Source organism: Dermacentor albipictus, chromosome 5, assembly GCF_038994185.2.
Source record: "Dermacentor albipictus isolate Rhodes 1998 colony chromosome 5, USDA_Dalb.pri_finalv2, whole genome shotgun sequence".
In the NCBI taxonomy this organism is placed as follows: domain Eukaryota; kingdom Metazoa; phylum Arthropoda; class Arachnida; order Ixodida; family Ixodidae; genus Dermacentor; species Dermacentor albipictus.
This window is the reverse complement of record NC_091825.1, coordinates 36,756,292-36,770,900: the sequence shown is the minus strand read 5'-3', so window position 1 is coordinate 36,770,900 and position 14,609 is coordinate 36,756,292. Positions and strand designations below refer to the sequence as shown.

The 14,609-nt window shown below is 46.0% G+C and overlaps 1 protein-coding gene across 1 annotated transcript in view; it reads left to right on the top strand.

Moving 5' to 3' along the window:
• LOC135909537 (venom metalloproteinase BumaMPs1-like) overlaps positions 1–14,609 on the top strand; it is a 119,340-nt gene that overhangs the window by 56,822 nt on the left and 47,909 nt on the right. Inside the window, exons 7-8 of the mRNA XM_065441519.1 lie at positions 11,225–11,296; positions 11,349–11,479. Coding sequence (XP_065297591.1) covers positions 11,225–11,296; positions 11,349–11,479 — 203 coding nt within the window. The remainder of the gene's footprint in view (positions 1–11,224; positions 11,297–11,348; positions 11,480–14,609) is intronic.

Here is a 14,609-nt window from a genome sequence, read left to right as displayed (position 1 = left end):
TCCTGAGTAGATTGAGCTAGTGTTCTCCTCAAGTAATGCAGTTGTCTTAGGGCTTTTTTTTTCGATATACGAGATATGTGCATTCCATCGAAGATCAGAGGTTATGTGAATTCCTAAGTATTAGGAATTCCTAAGTATTATAAGTACGCGAGCTCGTAAACGGCTCACCGTTGTCGTCGCGCGTGGTGGTCAGGCTAACGAGCGACAACGAGCCGCGGAAACAGATTGGACAGAGTGTGCCACCTTTTTGCAGTGACAGTCGCCGTTAAAAATGCCCAAATTGCATTGCGAAGCACTCGGGTGACGCAGGCATCTGCTGCCGCAGCCTACACAGCGACATAGACTACCCCGGATTTTAGCCGTTCACTCCTTTCCAACCTGCACGTTTCTTTTCTTTCGGGGGCGGCTAATGTGTGCCTCGCACTTGATGTCTCACATAGTCTCAATATGGACAAGTCGCTTTCGAGGGCACCGCCTTCATCAGCTACTTTTGCGGGCCTTTCCAACCATGTGGCTATCAACTTCATACGCATCGGACTATGTAAGCACGTGTGCTGGTCTCCGTTCATGCCTAATCACGGCCGACAAAGGCCAGAGGCACAATTTGGCCATTGCTGCAGCAGGAAAGGGCGAACGGGGAGCACGAATCACGGTGTGTGTAAATTGGGAGTGTATGTCGCTGCGCAGACCGCAGGAGCAAATGCTTACTTCGAGAGACTGTTTCCCAGTGCAACCGACCAGGCCGCAATATTTGAAAAACATAACACTGGGACCGTAACCAAGTGACATAGCTGCAAAATTAAACAACAATCAATCACCACATAAGGTTCAGACAATACATTATACATTGGCTATGAACCATACGACAACAGTGAGCATTCACACACAGGGGTCTCTTAGGATACATTGAGCCGCCTACCTACAGGCGTAGTGCCTGCCTTCGTCGCACGTGGTGGTCTAGTAACGAGCGACAACCAGCAGCAGAAACAGATTGGACAGAGTGTCCTACCTGTTTGCAGCGACAGTCACTGTTAAAGATGAGAAACTTGCGGTGCGAAGCAGTCGGGCCACACAGGCATCTGCTTCCGCTGCCTACCAAGCGACATGGACTACCCATCATTTTAGCTTTGACTCCTTTCCAACCTGTACGTTTCTTTTCTTTCGGAGGCCGCTAATGTATGGCTCACACTTGGCGTCCCACATTTTCTCAATATGGACAAGTCGCTTTCGCGGGCATCACCTTCATCAGCCACTTTTTCGGGCCTTTCCACCCAACTTAATACATGTCCGACCATGTAAGCACGTATACTGGTCTCCATTCGTCCCTAATCGCGGCCGAAAAAGGCCAGAGGCACAATTTGCCCATGGCTGCAGCAGGAAAGGGTGAACGGGGAGCACGAATCACGGTGTGTGTAAATTGGGAGTGTATGTCGCTGCGCAGACCGCAGGAGCAAATGCTTACTTCGAGAGACTGTTTCCCAGTGCAACCGACCAGGCCGCAATATTCGAAAAACATAACACTGCGACCGTAACCAAGGGACATAACAACAAAATTAAACAGCAATCAGTCACCGCATGAAGTTCTGACAATACATTATACATTGGCTACGAGCCATCTTACAGGCATAATGCTTGCCTTTGTCGCATGTGGTGGTCTGGTAACGAGCAACAACCAGCGGTACAAACAGATTAGGCAGAGTCTCGCGCCTGTTTGAACCAACAGCTGCCATTGAAGATGAGCAACTTCCATTCCGAAGCAATCTGGTGACGCAGGCATCTGCTGCCGCAACCAACACAGCGACATGGACTACCCGGCATTTAGCGTTAACTCCTTTCCAACATGCGCATTTATTTTCTTTCAAGGGCCGCTGATGTGTGGCTCACACTTTGTGTCCCACTTAGTCTCAATGTGGACAAGTCGCTTTTGTGGGCATCGCCTTCGGCAGCCATTCTTGCGGGCCTTTCCACCCATATGGCTATCAACTTCATACACTTCGAAGCATGTAAGCACATATGCTGGTCTCTGTTTTGAGCAAATCATGGCCGAGGTAGGCCACAAGCACAATTTGGCCATGGCTGCAGCAGGCCAGAACTAACGGGGAGCACCAGTTACGGCGTGTGTATACTGGGACTCCATGTCGCTGTGAGGACTGCAGGAGCAAATGCTTACCTCGAGAGACTGCTTACCAATGCAACTGACCAGGCCCGCACATCCGAGAAGCGTAACATGGTTACCACAACCAAATGGGGCAGCAAAACCAGATTCTGCATTCAATCACTTCAATGTAGCTTGCGCAAAGACCCAGGCTCTCGAGGAAGAAGAGCAATCATTAACGTGACTAGGAATATGGGAAATGGGAAAGCTTGCATTGAAGAGAGAAGCCACTCTGCTCTGCAAGCATTGAAGGCTAAAAACATCAAGAAAAGTAACATGGTGCGTAGCACATGGTGCATAGTTAATGCAAGACGCATGCGGATGCTACATCAGCTATTTCAGGAGACGAATTGTGCGTGACAACATACACTAGAACATACTGCTACAGATATGTTAGTCTACTAGACAGTGACTGGTATTAAGTATCAGCGAAGAATCAGTTGACCTTTATGTTTGGATGAGGGTGAATGATCTCTAACAAAAATGGGCAATGAAAAAGCTTGCATTTATAGAAGAAAAATTACACTTGGCACAAACGGAATTGACATGGCTAGGAAGCTGATTGAGGGCAAACTGACGGAACTCGATCTTTTGGCCAGTGTCTTCCATGCTTGGTCAGATGTTGCAGGTGCATCTGAAGATAAAGAATTTTTAGAAAGTCCTTTTGAGTTACCTGGATTACTCAGCCAAATGTCCGTGCTGGTGGAATGGTGGCTGAAGCTCTTTTCAGTCTTGACACAGTCTTCTGCAGACTTGATCTCATCCATAATCTTCTGCATGCACTTCTTTGTTCTTGGTGTAAAAGCCTTGTAAATTCGCCTCCAGCCCCTTCCTGTTGGCGCAGATAGGAGCTCCTGTGATGACCAAGATGTTCCTGGCATAGACTCTGTTGGGGCAGAACGGTAACACATGAGATACAGCACAGATTAGCCAAACTCATGTTTGTTTTCTTTTATGCTCGAATCAATTAGAGTGAACCATAACTATGAACAAACATTCATATCTGCTGCAAGCAGCAAGCCAATACAGTATATATCAAACATATTGATTTCTGAACCATGTGTTGTTTACCTTGTAGTAGTAGCCGACGTCCACACAATGACCTTTTTGTAGCAGGCAGCAGCTTCTGTTTAGTGAGTGGAGTGTGTTGCTTTATACTGGTGCTGTCCTCATTACTGCATGTCTGAAACAGAAATTATGACTGAATCAGAAATTGAAAAAGCAAAATTTTGCAATATGAAATGCAAGAAGGTGTGACATATATATTGTAATGGTTTGCGACTAAAGAACACATGCAAATGTACACTGTCTGTTCTAGGGTGCTTAAGCAGCATGTTAAATAAATATTGCTATTGTCCATAAAATTGATGTCTGCCTAACTACAATGCATGTCAACAGCTTAAGTATTATTAAGATCACAAATGAGAATATTTGTGCATTAAGTTATACACTAAAAAAGATCACATTGCTTGTTCCACAAGCAAATGCATGAAAGTCATGAAGCTATTAGAACTGATGCATTATTTTTCTGCACGAACGTGATGCACCGCTTCGCAACTTCAAAAATAAATGCCCTACGGTAAAACAAACTGAACAACAAGTACGAATTATGGGTGAATTAGTATGCTTGCAACTGTTTAATAGATTAAATTATGTACTTTCACTTCATTTTACCAAAGGATGATTCGGTTTTGTGGACGAAAGAAGTTGCCGGCGGAGTCGAAGAAAAAAGTTTAATATGTATATTGATAAGGCTACTCAGTCACCTACGACCACGGCTGCAATAAGATACAAATGAGACGCGCGTTCCGATATTCCTTTTTCTTTCCTGGTTGTTCGTGTAGAACGACAGCCTCTCAGGTAAAGGTTTATTTAGGAAACAGCAACTGAGATCCAGACTGCCCATATGTAATGCAGGATCGAGTTAATTAACTTGTGCCCGCCTGGAAGGTAATGAGATGGATATTATATAACGATTCAAGCAGCGGTGTTAAAGGACTCACCGTTATTGCCGTTGTCAGCCGCAGCCAAATCCAGCTTCCGTTTCGATGCAGACGTGTTCCGAATGGCTCACGACCGAAACACAACTTCCGGGCTTACATGTCCGTTTGCAAACACGTAACTTCGCTTTAAGTTAAATAACGCGAGACATCGAAGCGCAAGAAACTAGATTTAGAAACTAAGAAGCAACCAATCTGTGTATATGAACGAATGAATCCGTGCCGCCGTGCACTCGAACACACCGGTAAAAATTTTAAAACCAGGCCAGAGGTTACATGAAAGATCGATGATGGCTGAACGCTATTTGCGTTTATAATTATGAAGAAACAATAAACTTACTAACAAAGAGTACAAAAACTGGCTGTGGCTTAGCTTAGGTTAAGCCCCGGATGCAAAGCATACTAGCCTTTATTTTAACGCGACAGCGTTAAGGAGCTCGTGTCGCAGAAAAGCCGGTGTCGTCGGCGTCGGCTCAGGCGTGCAGCGCTTGCTCAGGCGCACATTTCGTTGTCGCGCCGAACGCTGCGTTGCTCGACGCTCACCGCGTCCGATGCGGGGCGCGTAGTCGCTGCGCCGTAGCAAAGCCACCTAGAAACAGCCTCTGTAGCACGCCGCAACCTTCGCTTCTCATTCCAACGAGCAGCTCTGTCTCCAGGAGGCATCTCACCTCATGAGTGTCTAGCAGAGGCAAGCGTAGCTGCTTATATTGGCCTCGAGCTCCACCACTGGAAAAGCTGGCGCCACCGTCGCCGTGACGTGCTAGGAGGGATCACGTGGACATAGTGGCCGCGTCGGCTGCTTCGGGCGCGCCGAAGCGAGCTGAAAACGAGTTTAAATTCCCTCCTACGCTGCGGTCCTCATTTGGTGGCGAAATTTACCCGCTTCGAGTGTCTCCTTTACAACGCTTGAAAGCACTACAATAGGTAGTGGCTGCTTTTGAAGGCGCGCGACATGGTAGGCTACTGCTCGGTGCCGCAGGGCCGGACGCACGTAACGGAGGCCGGTGTCAGCCTTATTCAAACGTACCCGCAGGACAAAAAGCTGCGTGAAGCTTGGCTCGTGAAACATAAAACCGGCAAACAGTCATCGGCTACAACTCGGGTATACAGCAAGCACAGACGCGAGGAAGATTTCTGCTACGGCGCCCGGTCTGCGATGTTCTGAAAACACGCACTGAGACGCACGCCCGAGTCCGCTGCCCGACTAATGTCATGACGGTTTGGTCTATGAACTTGTCGATACTATAGATACTGGCAAGTTCAGTGGAGTGGAAAGGCAGCGGTAAGAAGCACATTTAAAGAAAGCATGGCATATGGTCATGTTTATGTTATGAATTAATGCACTGGATTACAAAAAAGGAGCAGCGGGAAATTGCACGCTGAGAACGCCGATAAACATACAGTGCGACGCAACTCGAGAAATAGTATCGAAATGTCAAAGAATTTAGAAGAAAAAAAAAGATTGAATCGTCGCGACGGCACATCACAGTCCCCGTAGGCGTCGAAGTCTCTACAATGAAATTATTTTTGAACAGCTCTGATAGCGCCCACGGAACAACGGTTGCTTGTATACTGTCAAATGCTCATATTCTGCGGCCTAAAGCTCATGGCACGGTGCGAAAACGCGCACGCGGAGAAAGCGAAACGGTGCGCGGACAAGCATGCAGACGCGCAGTCGGTCGCTGCGAATCTGCGCGATCGCTGCATTGAGGCTTCGTTCTGTTACGCTCCATTTAGTTATACAAACACTATAAGAACATATTTCACATGGTTCGCTCTCAGCGTTTATCTACCTTTCACGCAACAAGCCGGTTCGGGAGACTCCATCGCGGCGACCGCGCGCAGTGGCGTTCACTGTACGTATTCGGTAAAGAGATAGCGGCTGTAAACGATTGTGTGCTTTCAGTTTGCCCAAGATTATTATTTAGACAGTAAGAAACTTCTCTTGTTTCGAAAGTATTTACAGAAATGTCCGGGAGAGCTCGCGCGTGGTGTTTTCAGTGAGCGCTGACAGCAAAACCTATGAGGAGCGCGCCACGTGATCCCTCATACTACGCCAGCGAGGCGCTTCCGATAGAGGGCGACTCCGTAACTCCTCGCCGCCAATACCACCGCGACGCCGCGAGCGACGGCGCGAGTTGGAGCCCCGTTTCTCCTCTGTCGTGACGTCACGCTGTCACGTGGTATTGAAGGCGACACCGCCGCGCCTGAGGAGCTGTGTTGAGCTCTCGTAATATGCTTCGCATAATATCTAATAGGCAATGATAATTTTGCCCTGTTTTTCATGTAACAAAAATGCTTTGGTAATTGTAAGAGAAAGTTTGCAAGATAATATTGCTCTTATTACGGCGCCTCTACCGGGAAATGTTAAAACTAACGTAAGCATCCCAAAGTGATTCTACTACGCTGCTTTTGTTAGCATGCAGCGGCGCGCGGTCGATTTTTTCGCTCTCTGTGGCAATTTGTTGAACTTGAGAGTGCGCTACCCCTGGCCAAGCGCCCACTGACTAGGCGAGCGCAGCGCTCCCCTTAGCCAGGCACGTGGAGAGTCACGTGGTCAGGCCACGCCCCAGCTGCGGAGAGCGCATGCGCCAAGCCGGCGGCGGCTGCAAAGCTCAGCGCGGCTAGTCACGCGATGCGTTGCCAAGCTACGGCGCAGCTGCAGCCAAATGAACGTCATATTGCTGGTGACGGTGGTGGTGGTGGTGGAAAAACTTAATTATTGAGAGGAAAGACGGGAGTAAGGAAAATGGTAGGGTGGGAGGGAAGCGGTTGGGTGGGTCACTATTCCAGGACACCAGTGATCCTGGCGACTCTCTCCGCCTGGTCCAAGAGGCCCCTTTCGGCCCCCAGCCCCGGCCAGGCGTGGAGGATTTCCAACGGCTCCCTATTGTAGGCAAGCATCTCAGGCGAATTCGCTTCTCGTGGTCTTTTTTACATTCCCACGTCACATTTGGCAGCGACGGCCACGCACCGCACCATGGACAAGCGCTGGCATGTAGTGCGGGATTCATGTGGTGTGCTCTTCCCAAGTGGGGATAGGTGTATGTCTGTATTCGTCAGTATGCGCGGGCTTCTTGTACCCCCAGTTGCCGATGCGAGGGGGGGGGGGGGGCGCAAGGCGCTCTCTCCTGCGACGTTGGTGTTCGAGGATGTCTCGGGCTGTAAGTGGACTGTCTCGGAAAGGGCTGTGGTTCCCCACTCGGTTTGTGAGTTCTCGAGCTAGGGAGTGTGCCCTCTCATTTCCTGGGATGTCCTCGTGTCCTGGACACCATATGATTGCATGTTCTTCTTGGAGCGCGTCACCTAAGATTCTCAGCGTGATTCGTGGCAACCTGCCTTGCACGTACATTCTGTATGTTGCTTGAGAGTCGGAGATAACCAGTGCCAAGTGGCCGGCGCTGTCGCTCTGTTTGATTGCCATCGCGATTGCTGAAGATTCAGCAGTGGCTGTGCATGTTGTGTTTATTGAGGCCGTTATTTCGGCTCTTTTCCGCTGCGTGTTGCGAACTGCTACAATGATGTGTCCTCTAGCAGTCCGAACGGCGTCCATGTATTGCACTTCTTGATTATTCCCAAAGCTTTTGATTAGTTGCTTGGCTCGGGCTTGTCTTCGGCCTTCGTGCTTTTCGGTATTCATGTTCTTTGGTATCGGTGTGGCTTGTATTTGCTTCCTGATGTGGCCTGGTATCTGGTGGATTTGGCCACTGCAATATTGCGGTTCCACCGAATATCTTAGTTCAGTCAGTAGTTGTTGTCCGGCTTGTGTGAGACACAGGCGCTCTGTCTGATTTATCATAACCGCTGCCTTGAGCTCTTCCAAGGTGTTGTAAACTCCTGTGTCGTGTAGTCTTTCATTTCCGGTGTTCACCAGTAATCCTAGCGCCACCTTGTACGCGCACCGTATGATCTGATCCACCATCTTGATTTCTGTGCCATGTAAGTTTTTATAGGGAAGAGCATATGTTATCCGGCTGATGACAAAAGGTTGAACGAGTCGTATCGTTTCGTTTTCCTATAGGCCTCTCCCTTTCTTTCTGATTCTTCCTATTAGCCTTGCTATTTGCTTCGTTGTCGCTTTCAGGGTCGCGATAGTGTGATCCGCTCGCCTGCTGCTTTGGATCCAGAGGCCCAAGACACGAACCTTGGTCTTTTCTGGAAGCATTCGGTTCTCTAGTTGGAGGTGTAGGTTTGGCCTGTTACGGTAGTTTCGTCCATGCACGCTGACCCATTCCGACGTTTCTGGTGCACAGGCCTTGCCGTGTTCTGCCACTAAGTGTTGAACGGTGTTGATGGCTTCTTGTAGGGTGCTTTCTTCGTGGCCTAACGATCCTTTGTGCATCTATAAGGCGATATCATCCGCATAGAGCGCGAATTTGAGATCTTCGATTTGATGCAACCTTCTTGCCAAATTGTTCATGCCAATGTTAAACAATAATGGTGAGAGTATAGTTCCCTGTGGAGTTCCTTTGTTGGGGATATTGAGCTTGGGTGATCGCATATGTTCTAAACCTATCGTGGCAGTCCTACCAGTTAAGAAGGGTTTGACGTAGTTAAAGATTCTCTTTCCGCATCCCATTTCTTCTAGTTCCTCCATGATGAGCCTATGGGACATAGTGTCGAATGCGCTCTTTAGGTCCAACGCCACCACTGTGTTTTCTTCACCACGTTGTTTATTACTTCGTCTCTTAGCCTAAGGAATACATTCTGTGTTGACAGATGTTTGCGGAAACCATACATGTACACCGATAGGAGGTTGTTACTTTCGATATAATCAGTTAGCCTGGTGAGTATCACTTTTTCAAACAGCTCCTCGAGACATGACGTTAGTGAGATTGGTCTCAAGTTCTGAATAGTTTTCTGTTTTCCCGGTTTAGGGATTAGGACTATGGTGGCTTCCTTCCACTGCTGTGGAATGGTACCAGTTTCCCATATGCCCTTGTTGAAGTAGTCGACTAGTCCTTCGAGTTGCCCATTGCTGAGGTTGCGCAGCATTGCATTGGTGATGCCGTCCACTCCGGGTGCTGTGTTTCGTCGGATGTCCTGCGCCGTTGCATACAATTCGGCAACCGTAACGGGCTCATCTAGAGGTTTATTTGTCGGCCCTTTGTAGTTGAGAGATTCGACCCTATCGCCCCCTGTTTTAATGTATTTCTCCCTGAGCGCTTGGATCAGTTTATCGGTGTCACCTTTGTATTCACCTACTAGGGTGCGTATCGTTCTCGCTGTTGCCGTCTTTGTAGAGTCCGCATCTGTCATGCTACGTAAGATAGCTCATGTCTTAGCGGTGGATAGCGTACCTCTCAGTGAATCGCAAAATTGTAGCAAATTTTGTGCTTGCAGCTCTCTGGCATACTCATTTGCTTGTTCTGTCAGCGTTGCTATTCTTGCCCTAAGTTTAGTGTTCAGTCTTTGAGTTTTCCAGCGCTTGGTTAAGCTGCGCCGGCCATCCCACAGGTACAGCAGATGTGGGTAGACTGCAGGTGTTTTCGCGTTAAATGATATGTTCCGTGTTGTGGCTTCGTGCGTGACTTGGAGCTTTGAGTTTTTGAGCCCAGTCCTCAGCTGTGTTGGGGGGTGTTGTGGACATTGGATATTTCCTGTACGCCGTCCAGTTTGTGATTTTGGCCTGCTTTGGTGGAAGTTTGAGCCGGGGTGTGGTCATTGAATAGTTAATAATATAGTGGTCACTTCACAGATTTTCGTCTAAATTTCTGCATTGCTCATCCGCCATGTTAGCGTGAAGAATGTTTTACCAGTGAACAATGCAGATTCTGGTTAGTGGCGATTAGTACACCCCCGCCACGTGAGTTATGGGGTCTATCCTTCCGGAGTATGTCACAATGTGAGAGGAAGGCAAGAATCTCGGTATCATCGACTGATGTGTTAAGCCACCTTTCCGTTAGCAGTAAGACATCGCATAAAGATGAACCTATTAGGCAGTATAGTGCATTAAAAGTAAAAAAAAACACTTTGAATGTTAGCAAGCAGAAATTATGATGTACGACGACACCGTTAACGCACTCTACAATTTGCTTTCAATGACGGGCATGGGTATTCCTCAACAACCTGATTAGGAGTGTGATCAAAAAAGCACGTCTTTTTTTTTTCATTTGGGACAAGCTTTTCATTTCGCAACTTGTACCACAGTTTTCGAGCCCTTCTAATCTCGATGAGGCGTTTCTGGATAAGGCACGTGCTTGGAGCGACGTCTTGTACAAAGGCATAACCTGTATCTGTATACTTTGTGGCGAGGACAGGACATTATTTCTGTCATTGAAGTGAGCAAACTTTACTGTTAGAGGCCTGCATTCTACAGGTTGGGAAGACACAATGCGATGTGCACGCTCAATATCACGCGGTTCTATGTGTATGTCTTCATATTGATTACAATGTGCAATTATGATCTTCTCGTAGTCGAACCATCTTTATTTGAGTTTATCTTCGATGCAACAGTAAACGAGATTATTTTTCCTGGATAAATTTTCAGCATCGTTTAGCCCGGCAGACATTACTCTTTGGTGTATTTTCGTTGCTTATCTCATGCTGTTTACTCCATTCAATTGTCATGTAGTCGATACCAGCACAAGCTGTCTCAATTTTGTCTAGCCTCGCTTTAATTTCGCATAAGGTCTTATTATGATAAACCAGTTTATTTTCGCACTCCACTTTAGTTGCTCTAACACTGCCGTCTCCTCAGATTGCAGCTCTTCCAATACAGTGAGAATCTCTTGGTCGGGGCCGGGGTTATATTCGATATCACCAGCTAGCATGAGAAGCTTTAACAGCACTTGCGCACAGTCACGCACAAAACGCGTGGGCTCGGCAGCACCAAGACTACACATTGGCTACTTGGCTTTGTGTAAAGGGAATAAGAATTCATTACCCGCTCCAGGAAGAAGCATGAAACGTTAGCGTGGGTCACCGCTAGCGGGCTGCCAGGCCCAATGTCGGTGGCATATGTGCGACATTGTTTTCGGCGGTTTCCTATCAGCATCGTAATCGGCACTTTTAAATATCGAAAAGGTTATTTGGTCAAAAAAGCTTGCTTTTATTTACTTTATTGTAGGTCAGCCTGCAGCTGCAGCAGTTAACGCCCCCTGTCCGAATTGCTCTTGTAGGATACCAGAAAACAAGAAAGGTATGTAAACCGCCATGATCGATTCCAGTAGTATAGCGTATCATACTTGCAGGCAAAGGCCGAATATGTCAGCCTGTTGCAAACTGGAGCTCTGAACGCTGACGATACTGTGACGAAACTGAGGAACTACGCGCCTACAAGTCCTTCCACTCGGCAATCTGACTTGGTCATTTTAATCACGGGGTAAGTCCATTCCTGTAAATAAAAATACAACTGCAGAAGCTTAAATTGAAACTTTGCAGTGGGACCGCCGAATCACTGCGACATTATAGTGTATTATACCTTCTTAAGTCATACCTCAAGCTCGCAGTTTTTTACCCAGGATTTGTAATACCATTTCGCAAATTGGGTGGGCCTCAAAGTAAAGCTGCAAGTACGACGGTTATTCAAGAAGTATTCGTTTCCTTAATTTAAATATTTACAAGTCAGAGTAACGTTTTATTTGCGCAGCGCCATCTGTGAATTCTTTGTGAAGGTAAACTATTTATTGTTTTGGCCCAGTAATGGTCTGCTTGTCGGGGAATGCAGGCTATAATGTCCGCGAAAATTCTAGTTCCCGCCTGTTAAGAAGTGCGAGGTGTAATTCAATTTTTTCTTGCAAAAAGATCATCAGCGTCTCATTATTATTATTATTAATTAGTGTTTTATGGCGCAAGGGCTACAACGGCTAAAGAGCGTCAGCAACAATGTTTAGTAGTGTGGCAGAATGTTATAAACATGTCAGCGGGCATAATTGGTTGCAATGCCTGTGATCTACTGCGGTGTCTCTAAAGGCCTAGGAATTAAAAACATAAGCCTTGCATTTCTTGGGAGAATTTAGGATGATTATGTAGGATTTCGCGTAGCGTAGGGAAGATGAGTTTAAAAGCGGTAAGATATATTCTTCAAAAAACTTCACATCATTAAAATAACTTAACAGCCGGTCGAGGGGGGGAACATAGGCTGAGCCGATAGGAAAAGTGCAGGGTGCATAGGTGAATTGGCGCGGTAAAGTTCATGAAAGTATTTTTTTCGCGTGGCTTCCATGCCGGGGCATCGCATAAGGACATGGATGACTGTGAGTTGATTTTCACATCTAGTGCAGACCGGTGGATAAGTACCGGTTAGCAAGTATGAGTGTGTTGCATGTTGTGTCATCCTCAGTCTCGACATCATTACTTCCTCCTGTCTATTCCGGTGTACAGATGTTTCAGTAATGTAGGGTTGGATGATGTGAAATTTGTTATTATTTTCTATGTCCCAAGCTTCTTGCCATGCGTGACGCAGTATTCCTCGAACGACAGGTTTCATATCTGTATGTGGAACATACCTTGCATCTATTTGGGGCCTTAGATCTGCTAAAGCCGCATTTGCGTCTGCCGCTTCATTACCAGGTATACTAGTATGGTCAGGTACCCAGCAGATTATAATATGTAGCCCTCTCTTGTAGGCTAAGGATAAGCTGCTGATGAGAGCGGTTATCTCCGGATTCTTTCTTTGTTTTTCTAGGTATATCGACCGGACCACACTTAAGGCATCTGTGCATATTATCGATTGATTTATCTGTTTTATTGTTATTTCTTTAACTGCGGCGAGTATAGCATGAGCTTCAGCTGTGAAGATACTTGTGTATTTATTGATCTTAAATAGGCTGTAAAATTTGGACAAATTGCAGCACATGATGTTGTTTCAGCAGTTTTTGAAGCATCAGTGTAAAATTCTGGACACTTGCACTTACACTGTAGTGATAAGTGTTGTTTTACAGCTTCTTGGGGTGTATGCTTTTTGTATGTTTCTGTGAACGAGAAGTCACAATGTGTGGTGATTGGTACCCATGGTGCTACTAACTCGTTAGTGTAATGCAGGTGAACGTCCGACAGCAATATGTTGTTTTCTTGGCATAGCGACAGTGCTTTCAGTGGAAATGGCTTTGCTAATGTTGGCCGCTTTGCAAAGAGGGTTTGCGTTTCTTGCTCTTCAACATCTTGTAACACGGGTGTTCTCGGTTGGAACTAACCTTAAGAGCGTACATAAAACTACAATACTTACATTGTCGGTCTAGATTCCACTGATTAGCTTCTACGTGCAAACTTGGAACAGGGCTAGTAGGGAATGCACCTAGGGCTAGTCCCATGCCAAGGTTATGTACAGGATCCAGAATATTTAAAACAGAATGTGAAGCTGATTGGTAAACGGTGTTCCCGTATTCGATACGTGTTCTAATCAAACTGTTATAGAGCGAGAGCAAGCATTTCCTGTGAGTTCCCCTTGACTGGTGCGAAAGAATATTGAAGATGTTCATAGATTTAAGCATTTCTTTTTTATGTTTTTATATGTTGCACAAACGATAGTTTATCATCCAATATAACGCGAAGAAATTTCTGCTCCTTTTTTACACTAAGCGCATGTCCGTTCATCGTAATATTCGGTTCAGGATGTACGCCTCTTTTCCGAGTAAACAACACGCATGTTGTCTTTTCCTCAGTAAATCGAAAGCCATTCTTGTCAGCCCATTTTGAAAGCCTGTTCACTACCAGCTGAACCTTTCTTTCTTTCTTTCTTTCTTTCTTTATTGATTTATTTAAGACAATGAACAGATTGTCTTAGGGGACACGGCTAAAGGCAAAACATTTGCCTGACTAGGCCGTGCCACCCGTACATTGGCAGCAACATGGCAGTGGCAGGCTTTCAGGAGGTCACACATGAAATTAAAGTAGTACACATTTTCAACACTTGAGTACACAATTCGCGTAAGAAGAAAGAAAAAAAAGGCTAAAGTTTATACAGTTTTCTAAACAATTGAAGCACAACAACCACAGGGAGAAAAAAAAAGTATGTACGAAATTTTCTATACCTGTAGCTGAAAGGTTAAAGTTTACACAGTTTTCTAAAAACAACAAGAAACGAACAAAATTTTCTATACCTGTAGTTCAACCTTTCTATTAGTCTTCGGATAGTAACAATTCTTTTACCGTTTTCTTAAAGCTTTGCTTTGAAATTCCCGAATTTAGCAGGTCCAATACCAAGGGCTAGTCGTTTAGAAGGTTAGGAAGTTGAACTGCTAGTTTTTGATCACCGTATTTCGTTCTGCAACGTGGTTTTTCTATCAGAGTTTTTCTGAGGTTATAGTTTGTCCTTCTGCCATGGTATTTACTTTGGAAGGAACATTTGTCTTCCCAGAATTGCCGTGAAATTTCGAGGAATAATTTGTAAGTGTGAAGTTTTGATGCTGTTAATATTTTATATTTGTTATAGTATAGTTTAGTGGTATCAGTACGTTCTAAGTTACCTATTGCGCGCAGTGCGCGGTTTTGGAGTGTTTGAATTGATTTTA